At 37.7% G+C, this 13,746-nt stretch overlaps 1 protein-coding gene across 1 annotated transcript; it reads right to left on the minus strand.

Annotated features, from left to right (window-relative positions):
- Positions 1–9,913: 9,913 nt before the first annotated feature.
- Positions 9,914–13,148, minus strand: LOC148846217 (beta-amyrin 28-monooxygenase-like). The gene is made up of 3 exons (XM_088955816.1): positions 12,152–13,148; positions 10,556–10,743; positions 9,914–10,444 (listed from the first exon to the last, which is right to left on the minus strand). Exons 1-3 carry the CDS (start codon positions 13,104–13,106, stop codon positions 10,145–10,147), a joined length of 1,443 nt encoding a protein of 480 aa, XP_088811942.1. The 5' UTR covers positions 13,107–13,148; the 3' UTR covers positions 9,914–10,144.
- Between the last annotated feature and the right edge of the window lie 598 nt (positions 13,149–13,746).

Raw genomic sequence — 13,746 nt, forward strand, 5'->3', positions numbered from 1 at the left:
TAGAGATATCTTTAGTAAGATCTTCATTCAGGAACGCAGTTTTGACATCCATTTTCCAAATCTCATAGTCATGGTATGCTACTACAACTAGTAGGATCCTAATGGATTTAAGCATGGCCACGGGCGAAAAGGTTTCTTCATAATCAATTCCTTCTTTCTGAGTGTACCCTTTCACCACAAGACGAGCCTTATAGGTCTCAACCTTACCATCGGGGCCCTTCTTCCTCTTATAGATCCATTTGCAACAAAATGCTTTTACCCCAGGGGCAGATCTACTAGAGTTCAGACTCCATTGGTCTCCATTGAGTCCAACTCAGCTCTCATGGCATCTACCCACTTCAAGGAATCTATGTCCAACATAGCTTCCGTATAAGTCACGGGATCCTTCTCAATGGTTGTGGCTTCCACCAAGTAACTTTCTTGGTCATAGCCGTAATGAACTGGAGGCCTAGATTCCCAAATTCTCGAGTAGAACTCCTAGGTTGGTTATTAACTAGAGCTTGTGGGACATCTCCCACTACTCCTGAGCTCTCCTCATCAAGAACAACTTCTTGACGATGATTGTTTAGGATGTAATCTTCCTCCAAGAAATGGGCATTTCTACTACAGAACACCTTATATTCTCTAGGGTCATAGAATAAATACACTACAGAGCCTTTTGGGTAATTTACAAGTAGGCAACGACTAGTATTATATTCCTATTTGTCAGCACTTGTTCTTTTAACATGTGTCAGACAACCCCAAATTTTCAAGTGTCATACGCTTGGTTTCTTACTGGTCCAAAGCTCATAGGGAGTCTTCGGAACGGATTTGGTTGGAACCCAGTTCAGATGTGGATAATTCTGAGTGTGTGAGAAGTGATCGGACCATATCCAATAAAGTCCGGTTCCACCTTTTTGACACACCATTTAATTGTGGTGTAGCAGGAGGAGCTAGTTGTGATACTATCCCATTTTTCTTTAAGTAGTCCCTGAATTTGTTAGAGACATATTCGTCTCCTCGATCTGATCGAAGGGCCTTAATGTGTCTCCCCAACTGTTTCTCGACCTCTTGCCTGAATTCTTTGAACTATTTAATGGATTCAGACTTGTGTCTCATTAGTGAAGGGATAGGAAATCCAACACATGGATGCCCAAAGATTGTGGAATAAGGGGGAAAATTTCAAAAATTTTTCTCTCCCTTCAACTGGGAATCAAATTCCCTATTTAGAAAATCATATTTTCAAGGATCATTCTTGAACCATAAACTAAACTAGATCTGAACCAAAAGGAGTAGGGAGAGATAATACCTGATACAGAGAAATAATATCTCTCAATGGAGGTGTTCACGCCCAAGGGAGGATCCAAAATCTACTCCCACTGAAGATGGCATGGTGCAGGGTGGAGCAGAATCAGGAGTGTTCTTCCAAAAGAACTTGATCCTTCTCAAGAATCACCTGGACGGCTTGTGAATACAACTCCCACCAATCTTTTCTCCAAAAGATTGGAAACAAGATCCAATATTGATTTCACCCAAGGACTGGAGATCGAACTACTGTAGGCGGTGGTTGTAGGAAGGAGGCGGCAAGAGAGTATTTGCAGGGTGCAGAATTCTCTCTTCTGTGATTTCAGCTCTGAAGACAAGACTATTGCTTGTGGTTGTCTGTTGTGTTGATGTGTCTAAAGGCTGCCGGCCCCTCTTCCTTTTATAGACTTAAAGGGATCAGCTCCTAATCCCATTAGGAGTTGCTAAACCAAATCATATCTAGATTAGAAGTCCCTTTAAGATAAGGGATAACCTTTATCTTATCTGTAGATTAGATCTTGGACTCTCTAAGTGGATAGGGTGTGGGCCCAATCCTATCAGCTGATCCATCTCAGAATTCGCCCCTTAAGTGACTAATCAAATTAGCGAAATGGGCTTAAGGCCAATTTAAGGTTATGTATTCATTTAGCCTTCCAAACTACTGCCCAGTTGGGCTTCCTTGTATGGCGTGGGACCCAAACATTGATCTACACATCAGTCACATGGGTTCAACCCAGCTTTTGTTACAAGGCCTGGTCGAATACACTGTTATGGATAGTGCACCCCTTGAAACCCATCAGGTGGACTCTATGGGCCCAACACTTACCCTAAGTGGTCCTTGGGCCAAGCCACCTTGTAACACACAGGGACTGTGGGCAGATGCAAGATTATCCCATCAGGTATTATCCTCAATGGTCTTACACTTAACCTCTCAGCCCATAATGATCATATACTGCCCGACAAGAGATGACCTCTCCCTCGGCTGCAAGGTACAGTGTTGCACTCTCTGCTTATATGGATCATAGGAATTAAAATCTTTTGCAAATCATTTAGAAACCATAATATATATACTTTTATATCTCATATAAAATATATTTTGCAAAACGAATCTTAACGATTGAAATCGGCTATTGGCAGTCTTGGTTTCCATTAGTGAGAGTGCATCCCTGATCATTACCTTTGTCCGACAAAGGGGCTGATCCTGTCACTATGATCACCCACTCAGATGAATTCTTAGACTGTCCCAACATACCCAGGTGGCTGAGACAAGCCACCCCAACCGACTTGGTGGCACCACAGTGTCAGCCTTGTCAGGATAGGTCTCCCTAGACAGACCCACTAGCTGTGAACATTCTAAACTAACACAAGTCTCATTAAGTGTCCAGTTTAAGGGTATTACACAGAAACATACCAAGGGAACATGAATCAAATATGCACTTTTATTCATTTACAATAAACTCATAAAGTACATCATTTTGATTGAAGCTAAGGGCATACAAAACTGTCTAACAATTAGGTACACATAACCATATCGAGAGTGATCATCGGTGAATGTTATAAAATAAACATGTTGGCTATGTGTCCTAACATTCAGGGGACCACATACATCAGTATGTATAAGGTCAAAGGTGCCTGCTGATCTTTTAGGCTTACCATTAAATGGTCGTTTCGTCATCTTACCCTGAAGGCATGGTCACAGGTTGGAAGATCTTCTACAGCTAGAAAATTTAAAGGACCATCCTTTACCAACCTTGTGATATGATCTATGTTAATGTGGCCAAGTCGGTAATGCCACAGGCACATGGAATTAAATGTATCACGAGTTGTTTTCTTGGGTTATTATCTGACGTAGTTTTAGTTATATTTATTTTCAGAGAAGGATGGAGAACATAGGGACCATTCTCAAGTTCTTCATATGCGAGGAATTTGCTATCTCTTTTGATAGTAATCACATTACTATAAAGAATAGAATATCCATCCGCATACAGTTTTGAAACAGAAATCAAATTTCTTCTCAAATTAGGTACATAAAGACAATCTTTTAATGTAATTGTTCATTCTCCGAAATACAATTCTACAGTTCCTATGGATGTAGCTATAACGCTTGCAGAAGTCCCCAAGTAAAGAATCACTTCACCGTTACTCAGTCTTCTACTAGTCCTGAACCCCTATAATGTGTTACATGCATGAGTAGAAGCCCCGAAGTCAATACATCAAGAAGAAAAAGTCACCAACATATTGATTTCTATGACAAAGGATTCGAAAATACCTTGTTTCTTGGTCTCCAGGTATTGAGGACAGTTTGTCTTCCAATGGCTGACTTGTTTGCAAAAGTGACAAGCATCTAATGCCTTGTCCTTCCTCTACTTTTTAGGTTTGCTAGTTTTCTTCTAAGGTTTCTTCTTTGCCTTCCTCTTCTTCTTTTCTGATTTGCCACCTTCGACAAGAATGGCAATGGGCTCATCCTTCTTTATTAGTTCCTCGACCCTCTACAATATATTGTTGAGATCCTGGAGGCTAACATTTAGCTTGCTCATATTTTAATTCATTATGAACTGACTGAAGGAAGGAGGCAAAGAGTTTAGGATGACATCAACTTTGGTGATATGATCTAGCCTAGATCCAAGAGCCTCCAGTTCATTGATGTATGCCATCATCTTAAGACAATGGTCATGAACTAACTGGTTCTTGGACATTTGTGCGGTCATAAATTGTTTTAGGACCTTCTGACGAGTAGAACGATTTTGCTCCTCATACATTGTCCTTAGACTATCCAAGATATCTTTGGACACTTCGATCTTATTGAATTGTCGATGTATCTAATTGTCTAAGGAGGCTATGATATAGCACTGGGTAAGAGATTTTCTCCCCCCATTCTTGATATTCCCTCTTGCGGGCTTCAGAAGCCCTATCACCCGGACGATCCGGAGTAGGGTTCTTAGCAACATTGTCCAATTTCTCATACGTCAGGACCAGCATAAGGTTATGATACCAATCAACGTAATTTGGGCCCTTAAGCTTATTGTCGTCCAACATTTTGGTGAATTGTCCGTTTGCCATTTCTGATAAAGGCAAAGAAAATATTAGTCTACAACCTGATTTGATTCATATTTTCTACATAGATATAGCTTTTAATCTATGTTCCATTTCCATTTGTTCATCTCTGAGATTTCCCTCCTATCTCATTGATGGAGACTGCGAACTATGTCTCTGGAAATGTGGAAAACCACATAGGGTGCATGGAGGCAACTGTTTCAACTGCATAACCCCACCACCTTCTGTGAAGGATCATATCCACTCATCTCATGAGGTTTCCCTTTGGCCTCTGCCAGACAAGGTTCATTGCCATTTTAGGTTAAACCTTTCTGTAGTGCTTACCCATCATATTCGTGAATGCCAAGGTACCATGAGAGAGTCTTCTATTTTAAGATAGGCCCCTCCCACATCGGTCTATGACACCCCTATCATCTTATGAAACAATCCAATAGATCCAACAGCAAATGGATAGCCCAATTTTATGGTGCATTTCCTCATTACTGAATGACCCATCTTCATGTTAATGATGAAAGGCCTTTAGAGAGTTCATCATATGAATTTCCCTATCACATGCACTCATATTTCAGTGGAGGGATCGAAATATTACGCCCTAATTTAGTTAGGTCAAACCAAAGTGGCTCCCACTGACTTTCTCAAAGACAGATTTAAATGGCTCCTAAATGACTAGGGTTCATACGGTTCCTCTTGAGGAGGAAGCTGATGTGGGGCCCACCAAATGGGGAGATCATTCAATGATCTTATGGACACTCTAGCAATGATGTGCATTCAGCCATAGTGTGCGTAAGAGCCACTATCGAAATAAGCATGGCCCAAGTACTTATGGTCCATGTAGGTAATACATCACACATCTATACATCACATGCATGAAATAAATTGACCAAATCAATTAGAATATCTGTAAAAATGTTAATTAATTATATTAAATCAGTATCAGCCAAATAGAGCCCACAATGTTATCATGTAACATTATCTAGGTACATGGGTTGTACTGCAAAAAGCAGTTCGGCCCATGTAGCTAATTTAGGGCTGATTCAGTCATTATCATATTAAAATTAGGTTTTACAGAGCTGGGCCGAATTAAAGATTGAAGTGGGCCATCAACTCTCTGGCCTAAGTCAAATTTGGGTTAGAAAAGCCAACCCCATCGAACCAACAATTCGGTCCAACCAGTTTGGAGCAAATTTGGTGTAAATCGGCCCAAGTTTTGGTGTCCAGTTCAAGATTTAATTCAAGAATAATGATCTGAAAATAAATTAATTCAAGATAATCAAATTATCAAGAAACTAAAATCAGAAGGCTGCACTGTGATTTTCTTGGATATCCTACAAACCTACAAAGAACAGTTAATCGTAGATTGCTGAATCGATATTTACAAAATCGCAGATCGCATAACTTGTTTTTGCGAAAATTTCTTCTTCTCTATTGCGCACTCCAGTGATCTCCAGATGGAATTAGAATAGAGAAACCTAATTTTTTTATTATTACATCACATCAAAATCCTATACAATTTGTCTACAAAAATTATTTATAGACCAAAATTGAATAGAATAGAAATCGCTCGGCGTTCCAATCTTGGCACCATAATGATTCAATCTCCACCACATGTGCAGCCCAAAAATTCAAGAAAAATTCACAGAACAATTCTATAAATTTCAGAGAAAAATAAAGATTTATTTTCCAGATCATCTATCCATAATCTGAGAACCAATTCCTAGAAAAACGCTAATTGCACAAATTGGGTAGAATGCCTTCTGCCCATTTGTGCAGATTCAGATCTGTTTTAATTTGGTTCAAGACTTGAACTGGCTCCGTACCACTGAAGGGATGGGAGATCCATCATATGGATGGCCAAACCCAGCAAGAAGGTTGAGTAAAATTTCAATAATTTCTTTACTTCCATCAGGGAATCCTATTCCCAATTTAGAAAATTGCATTTTTAAGGTTCATTCTTGTAACCAAACTGGACCAAATCTAAAACCAAAATGAGGGAGGGATGTACCTGATACAGAATCCACGCAAGAATACTCCTCACAACATAGGTGTTCACGCGCAAAGAGAGTACCAAATCCTCCCTCCCCTGAAGATGACATAGCTTAAGGTGAGGCAGGATCACCAGTTAGTTCTTCACCAAGAACTAGTGATTCTTCAGCAAAAATTGAATAGGACAGTGAGCACAACTTCCAGATTGTTTCTTTTGGCAAGAAACAATATCAAGATCCAATCTTGATCCTATCCAAGAACTAGAGATCGAACAAGGTGGGGTCACAAGAGCAGGAAGAAATAGAGCAGAAGGCAAGAGCAGTCTAACTGTGTTGTCTTCTCTCTGTGTTCAGTGAATGTGTCTTTGGAGGTTCGCCCTGCTCTCTTATTTATAGCCTTAAAGAGAAAATTTCTTAATCCCATTAGGAGTTTCCTAAACCAAATTTTTTATTTGCATCTGGACTCTTTAAGTGATTAGGATAATCCCTTATCTTATCTACAGATAAAGATCAACCTTCCTAATCAATTTAGGAGTTCCTTTGATCCAAATCTTTATTTGGATCTGGACTCTTTAAGTGGATAAGAATAATCCCTTATCTTATTTGCTGATCCATATCACAGATCCGCCCTTATTTAATTAATTTAATTAACCCAGTTTGAAATGGGCTTTAGGCCCATTAAGCTTTCAGGCTCACTTCCCCTTTAATGCTGGCTATCTTGGCTCTCTTTGAATGGCGTGGGACCCTATCATTGATCTACACATCAGCCACATGGATTCAGCCTAGCCTCTATTACAAGGCCTAGCCGAATTCACTGTTGAATGCATTGAACCCCTGAGTTCAACACAATGGGCTCTTAACGGGCCCAACATTTACACTAAACGGTCCTTGGGCCCAGCCATCTTATGAAGGCCCAAGGACTGTGGGCAAATGTAAGATTAGCCCATCAGGTATAATCCTCAATGGTCTTACACTTAACCTCTCAACTCATAATGATCAAACACTGCCCAATAAGAGAGGACCTTTCCCTCGGTTGCAAGATGCAGTGCTGCACTCTCTATTCACATGGATCCCGGGAATTAAAACCTTTTGCAAACATTTTGAAACCATAATATGTATATGTATATCTCTATATAAATATATTTTGCAAAACAAATTTCTATGGTTGAAATCAACTGCCAACAATTTAGGTTTCCATGAGAGAGAGTGCATTCCCGATCATTCACATTATCCGACAAAGGGGCTGATCTTGTCACTATGATCACCCACTCAGATGAATTCTTGGACTATCCCAACATACCCAGGTTTTGACCCCCTCTAGGGATCTCATTGATTGACATATCAAAGACAACCCAATCCGACATCTAGTGCGGTATCATAATCGAGTCTAGGGGTTAGGTGTAACATTCCAGTTTTGCCCATCTATCTCCAAGGTCTAGGGCAATATTGGAATTTTGGTCCGGTTCAAGGTTACAAGAAAACCTACACTGAATGTAACTCAGGTCTCACCCTAGCAGCTGAGACAAGCCACCGCAACCAACTTGGGGGTACATTAATGTTAGCCTTGGTAGGATAAATCTTCCTAGATCTATCCAATGGCTGTGAAGATTCTAAACTAACGCGAGTCTCAAATGTATCTAGTTTAAGGGTATTACACGAAAACACACTCTAATCACAAGAATCAAATATATACTTTATTCATTTGCAATTAATGTCATAATGTACATCATGTTGATTGGAGCTAAGGCATACACTCTTTAACAAAAAGCTCAATGTATCTTTTGATTGTTAGAACTACAAGAAAATATTCTCAAAAAGACACGCCAAATGGGCCCTTAGTCTCTATAAGACCACTCCTCTCTCTCTTTCTAACCTTAAGACTACGTTTGTTTTGAAGAAAAAGGTAGGGAAAGGAAGGGAAAGAGAGGGAAACCTATACAAGATTTGTACAAATTTCTCTACTTTTCCCTTCCTTTACCTACCTTTTCCTTCAAACCAAACACAGCCTTAATGGTCAAAGTTTGTAACATCTCCTTCTCCATTCAATCCCTCTTTTACTCTTAAATCTATTTTAATTCCTTTTGCCTTTCTCCAATAAAGTAGGGGTGTAAATTAAATGGGTTGGGTTAGATTAAGGGTCAACCAAAACATGAACCCTAACTTGGACCCAAACTAATGTCAAAACCCAAATTTGCCCACTCGTAAATGGGCTGAACCAATTTTCTTCTTATATAAAAGTCTAAAGAAACCATCTTATTTCCATGGTTTATTAGGTTTTCTCTAGTTTTTTTATTAATTTAATGTAGATTTGTTTCATGGATTCTTTTGTTTCAATAATGAATTGCAGTAAGAAGTCACTTAACATAATAAGCCTTTGTTTATCTTTGTTAGTTTAATTTTGAAATTGTTCTTTTAGCTTAGTTATTAATCTCATATTAAGCACATTTTTTTGGCTTTATAAGGCTATACAACCATGGGGGCAGCCCATTACCCAAACCGTTAAACTCCCAACCTTAATGGTTGCATAATTTGATCCCATGTCTTTGCTACAACTAGTCAAAGAATCTATCAACTAAGCCACCATTAGTTGGCTCTCATGCTAGGCAGTTGACTTATGTACTTCTCATAAACGATCAGGTAAGCCACCCTTTTTATAAAGCATTCCATGCATCACATGGGTCACAGCTAGTATCTATATATAATAGAAAGAGGAAAGAGGGGAAGTGAGGAGTCCTCTCAAGCTCACATGTGCCTCCTCTTATTCTCCTTTCTCACACATGTGTATATTTATTTTTTAAATGGAATCATTAAAAATGTAATAAGGAAAAATTAAAATCAAGGTCTTCATTGTCTCTCATAAATTTCATATTTACTCTCTAATAACACTATTATTCTCTATCTCTCACCTTATTATTCTCTATCTCTCTCTATCTCTAATAACACCATTATTCTCTCACTCTCTCTCTCTCTCTCTCTCTCACCTTAATAGGCAATGTTTGTATCATCTCCCCTCCCCATTAAATCATTCTTTTCCCCTTAAATCTCTTTTAACCCCTTTTATTTCTATCTAATAAAGTAGGGACCTTAATTGGATGAATTGAGATAGGTTAAGGGCCAACCTAAATATGAACCATAACTTTGACCCAAATTAATATCGGATCTCAAATTTGCCCACCAATACATGGGATGAACCAAATTTCTTCACTTTAAAGAAACCATTTCTCCTTCCAATGGGTTATTTGGATTTTTCTATTATTTTATTAATTTAATGTAGATTTGTTTCATGGATTCTTGTCGTTTAATAATAAAAATCACTTAAAATGAGCCTTTGGTTATATTTGTCAGTTCAATTTTGATTTTTTTTAATTGGCTATTTATCTAAGCACAATTTTTGGCTATATTAGAAGTAAAAATTTGAATCTCAATAACTAAAAGGGAAAATAAATTACTTTTTTACTATTTTATATAAAAAACTAGAAATATATAAAAACTTTGACAAATCAATATTACTTCATTTTTCCCTTCAAAATATATTTTTAAAAAACAGCCCGTAGATAGCACAAACCACTACCATTAGTTTATTAATCATAGAATGTAAAACATGGATATCCATTTACTAATGATAAGATAATACAGATAAAACATTAAAATTTTGTATCTTTATTATCATAGAACAAATTAAGAAAGAAATAAAAAGCCGGGGGATATATAGGTTTTCACCGCTGCCATGATCTACATTGCTTATGCTTCAACGATTCACTGTATAAAAGGAAGAAAGGGGAAATGAACAAGAAGTGGGGAAACTTTGTGGACAGAAAATTTTCCTAATGTTGATGCAGACGAATCGGAAGTCCTTTTGCCGGGGTAGGCATCATATCGCCTATTATCTTCTCCTCCGGAAACACCACTTCCCATTTGTACCTTTTCACCACGTTATGGATGAAGGTGAGTACTGCTAATCGAGCATACTCTTTTCCTGGACACATTCGAGGTCCTCCGCCAAATGGAACTAAAGTGTAAGGAATTGGAAATCCAGTCCCTTCATCATATCTTGATGGGTCGAATTTTTCTGGTTCTGGGAAATACTCTGGATTTTTGTTTGTACTGCTAACTGTCCAATACACCTAAAATTGTAAAGCAACAATGGGTAAGTAATAAGTTAATATATATGGAATAGATCTTCTGGATTAATTACTGTAAAATAGAAAGTTGATAATGGGTCGGTAATTTCATACCTTCCAACCCTTTGGGATGGTATATCCAGCATAGGTGAAGTCAGTTATTGCCTCTCTGAATGTTCCTTGTAGAGGGGGTGTCAGTCTCATTGCTTCTAATACTACATTCCACGAGTATTTCATATTTTGAATATCATCCCATTCTAGTGCATCTCCAGCTTTTTTCGACAGGTAGATTTCCTTTTGTTCTGATTTCCAGAAGATATGAATATAATTAGTCTCCAACTCTCCATCTCACAAAATATATAAAGGACTTGCAAAATTCTATCTTTTTATAGTCCGTTGAGATGTGTAAACTAAGTTTGTTTGGATAGGATTTTGATATTCATCTTTAGGATGTTAAAACAAATTTGAGCCAAAAAGTGCTTTGAGCATTTGGTGAAAGTTATTTCTAAAGTCATAACAATTCAAAGCCGAAATACTTTTAAACCCCCGAAGAAACAGCCTAATAATCTGTGCGCTTAATTTTTCCTTTATTTTTTCAAGTCAAAAACAGGAATTTATATCTCCGCCCCACAAGGCTCCAGACACAGCCCATTCCCGCTGTGTATTAAAAATATTTCCTGATGATAGTATCAGTCCCAATACGCAGTGGAAATGTGTTGTGGGGCGGAGATGAAATCTCCAAGAACAGAAACCATGATTGACTTTCTTTTCGCAGTGGGGAGTGTGTGGGCATGTAGAACTTTTTGTATACTGTGGGAACAGAAGAAATTAAAGGGTCACGTTTGCTAAGCCGACCGGGGCTGTCGATTATAAAGTTGAGCTCTGAATGACGGGGAGACAAGAGGTGAGCTCAGGTTCTTCTACTCTTCCATTTATCAAAGGTTAAATTAAACTTTCTGAGGTATCCATCAAATACTTATACCTCCCCTTTTACCTGATGACTTATACACACTTCACCATGAAACCAAATTGGGGTTTGCCATTGCCAACAAACTGATAGAATTTAAAGGGAAATAATTATTTTACCAAAACACCCTTAATAATTTTATTATTGCCTTACTTTTGCTTTGAAAAGTATATTTTAAAATCGATCAAAATCTCTTCACTATAATTACATATATAATAAATACAGTTTTCTTTGATACTATAATAGGAAAAAGTTTAATACTAAAAAAGTATAAATTAAGGATTTAAGGGTATTTTTGTCAATGTAATATACAAAGAGGCTGCATAAAAATGGTAATATATACATTTAATTAAAAAGTATTAAATGTTACATGAGAGATCACGTTAGTGGAGGACTTGATCCCAAACTACGACAGAGGTGAATAAGTAAATAGGTAAAACAGAAGGGAGGTATAAGTAATTTACCCTTTGTAAAAATCCATTAATTTTATACTTTGTGCAAAAACAAAAATGCTACCCAAATGTAAATCGTGTTAATTAAATTATATGATACTTCCCTAAATCTATGTTTGGTTTGAAAGAAAAGGTAGGGACAGGTTTTGTATAAGTTTCTCTACCTGTCGTCCCTGCCTTTTCTTTCAAACCAAACACAGTTACGAGGTTAAGGAAAATTATTTTGAACAAAAATAAGTAAACAAATATATGATAGTCAACAGTTCCCAAAACTAGAGTTAGGTAATATACCACTAAGAATCTTTTCGTAGATATCCGGTCTCTCTCCCACATATTTTATGAAGAAAGTTATGGCAGTGGCCACAGCGCTGTAACCTGCAACCAGCAAACCCATTATTTTATCGGCGATCTCGGCCTCTGGCATAAGCCTGCCAGTGGGTTCGGTCGCTACGATCATATGGGACAGTATGTCTTGCATTTGTGCACCGGTAGCCATTGCTGTTTTCTTCTCTTTAATCACCAGCTGAAGCTCCTTCCGAACTCCAATGGCCGCCTTGCTACCACGATAAAATTGCGTTCCAGGGAAGTTTAAAATTATGGAATGCATTCCCAAGGTCATGTCATCAAATTTACTCACAAGCTTGGCCACTCGTTCTGGGTCTTCAATCCCCAAGAAGAAACGACTGGCCAAGGTTAGTGTGAATGTCTTGGCAAGGGGGAAGACCTTCACTTCATCTCTTCCTTCCCAGTACGTTTGGAGGTGGTGCTGACTGATTGAGTCCATTTTGCCCAAGTATCGAACCAAAGCTTCCGGCTTAAGAAAGCCTGGGGAACGCAAGACTTTTGTCTCTTCCCCGCGCTTGGGGGGAACTGCAGCCGGAGCTGAAGCCTGCTGCTGGTAGGAGCGGAAGAGCCTCTGCATAGGATGTGGACGCCAAGCTACAACGAGCTTTTGCTCGTTGGAGAAGAGGAATTTGTTACCGGCGTGGCCACAAATAACGGCGGTCGGCTCTCCAAATATTTTGGTCTTGAAGATCTCAGAGGAGTACTTCTTCATCCTATCTCCCACAAATTTCTCTGGCTTTCCGAAGACAAATTCAAGAGTCTCACCAATGATGGGCCATCCAAGACTACCAGGGGGCAGCTTGGTGGCACCGCCCACCTTGCTGCTTCTGTAAGCATAGAAGCTAAGGGCAAGAGAGATGACGATAAGAAGCACAGATAGAGATAGAAAGAAGAGCTCCATGGTTAATATTTTTGTGTGGACACGGCAAATGTTGAAACGAAGTTGTGTGAGATAAAGGCGCAGAGACGTGCTGGTATATATAGGTGAGAGTCGACATGTAGTCGTTGGCTTTGTGTTTGTTTATTCTTGGTGAAATTATCATGGCTGTAATATTCACGTTACAAGCCGGTCAGTACTGGATTTACTTTCAACGACGGTCGACCTGTTTTCATATTGCGCTGTCAAAGTGTAATAATTATATTAAGAAGTATATTTATATTGGTCAATTTTTTATTGTTCTGAATTTTGAAATCTGAAAAATGTCAAATGTCCAATTTTGAATATTTATTTATTTATATAATTCAATAAAAAATAATATTAAAAATTATTATAATAAATATTACCTAATATTAATTATTAATAATTATTAATAGTAATTAATTAATAATAAATTAATGATTAATTTATTACTAACAATTAATTAACTATTATTAATAATAATTGATTAATAAATTATTAATAAGTAATAATAATTAATTATTACTTAATTATGAATTATTATTATTAATTAATTAATGAAATATTATTTTATTAATTAATCAATAATTATTTATTTTTATGATTAAATAATACATATTTTTAATAATTAATATTTTTATGA

Source organism: Nelumbo lutea, chromosome 7, assembly GCF_056320005.1.
Source record: "Nelumbo lutea isolate HS-2025 chromosome 7, American lotus-T2T, whole genome shotgun sequence".
Classification (NCBI taxonomy): domain Eukaryota; kingdom Viridiplantae; phylum Streptophyta; class Magnoliopsida; order Proteales; family Nelumbonaceae; genus Nelumbo; species Nelumbo lutea.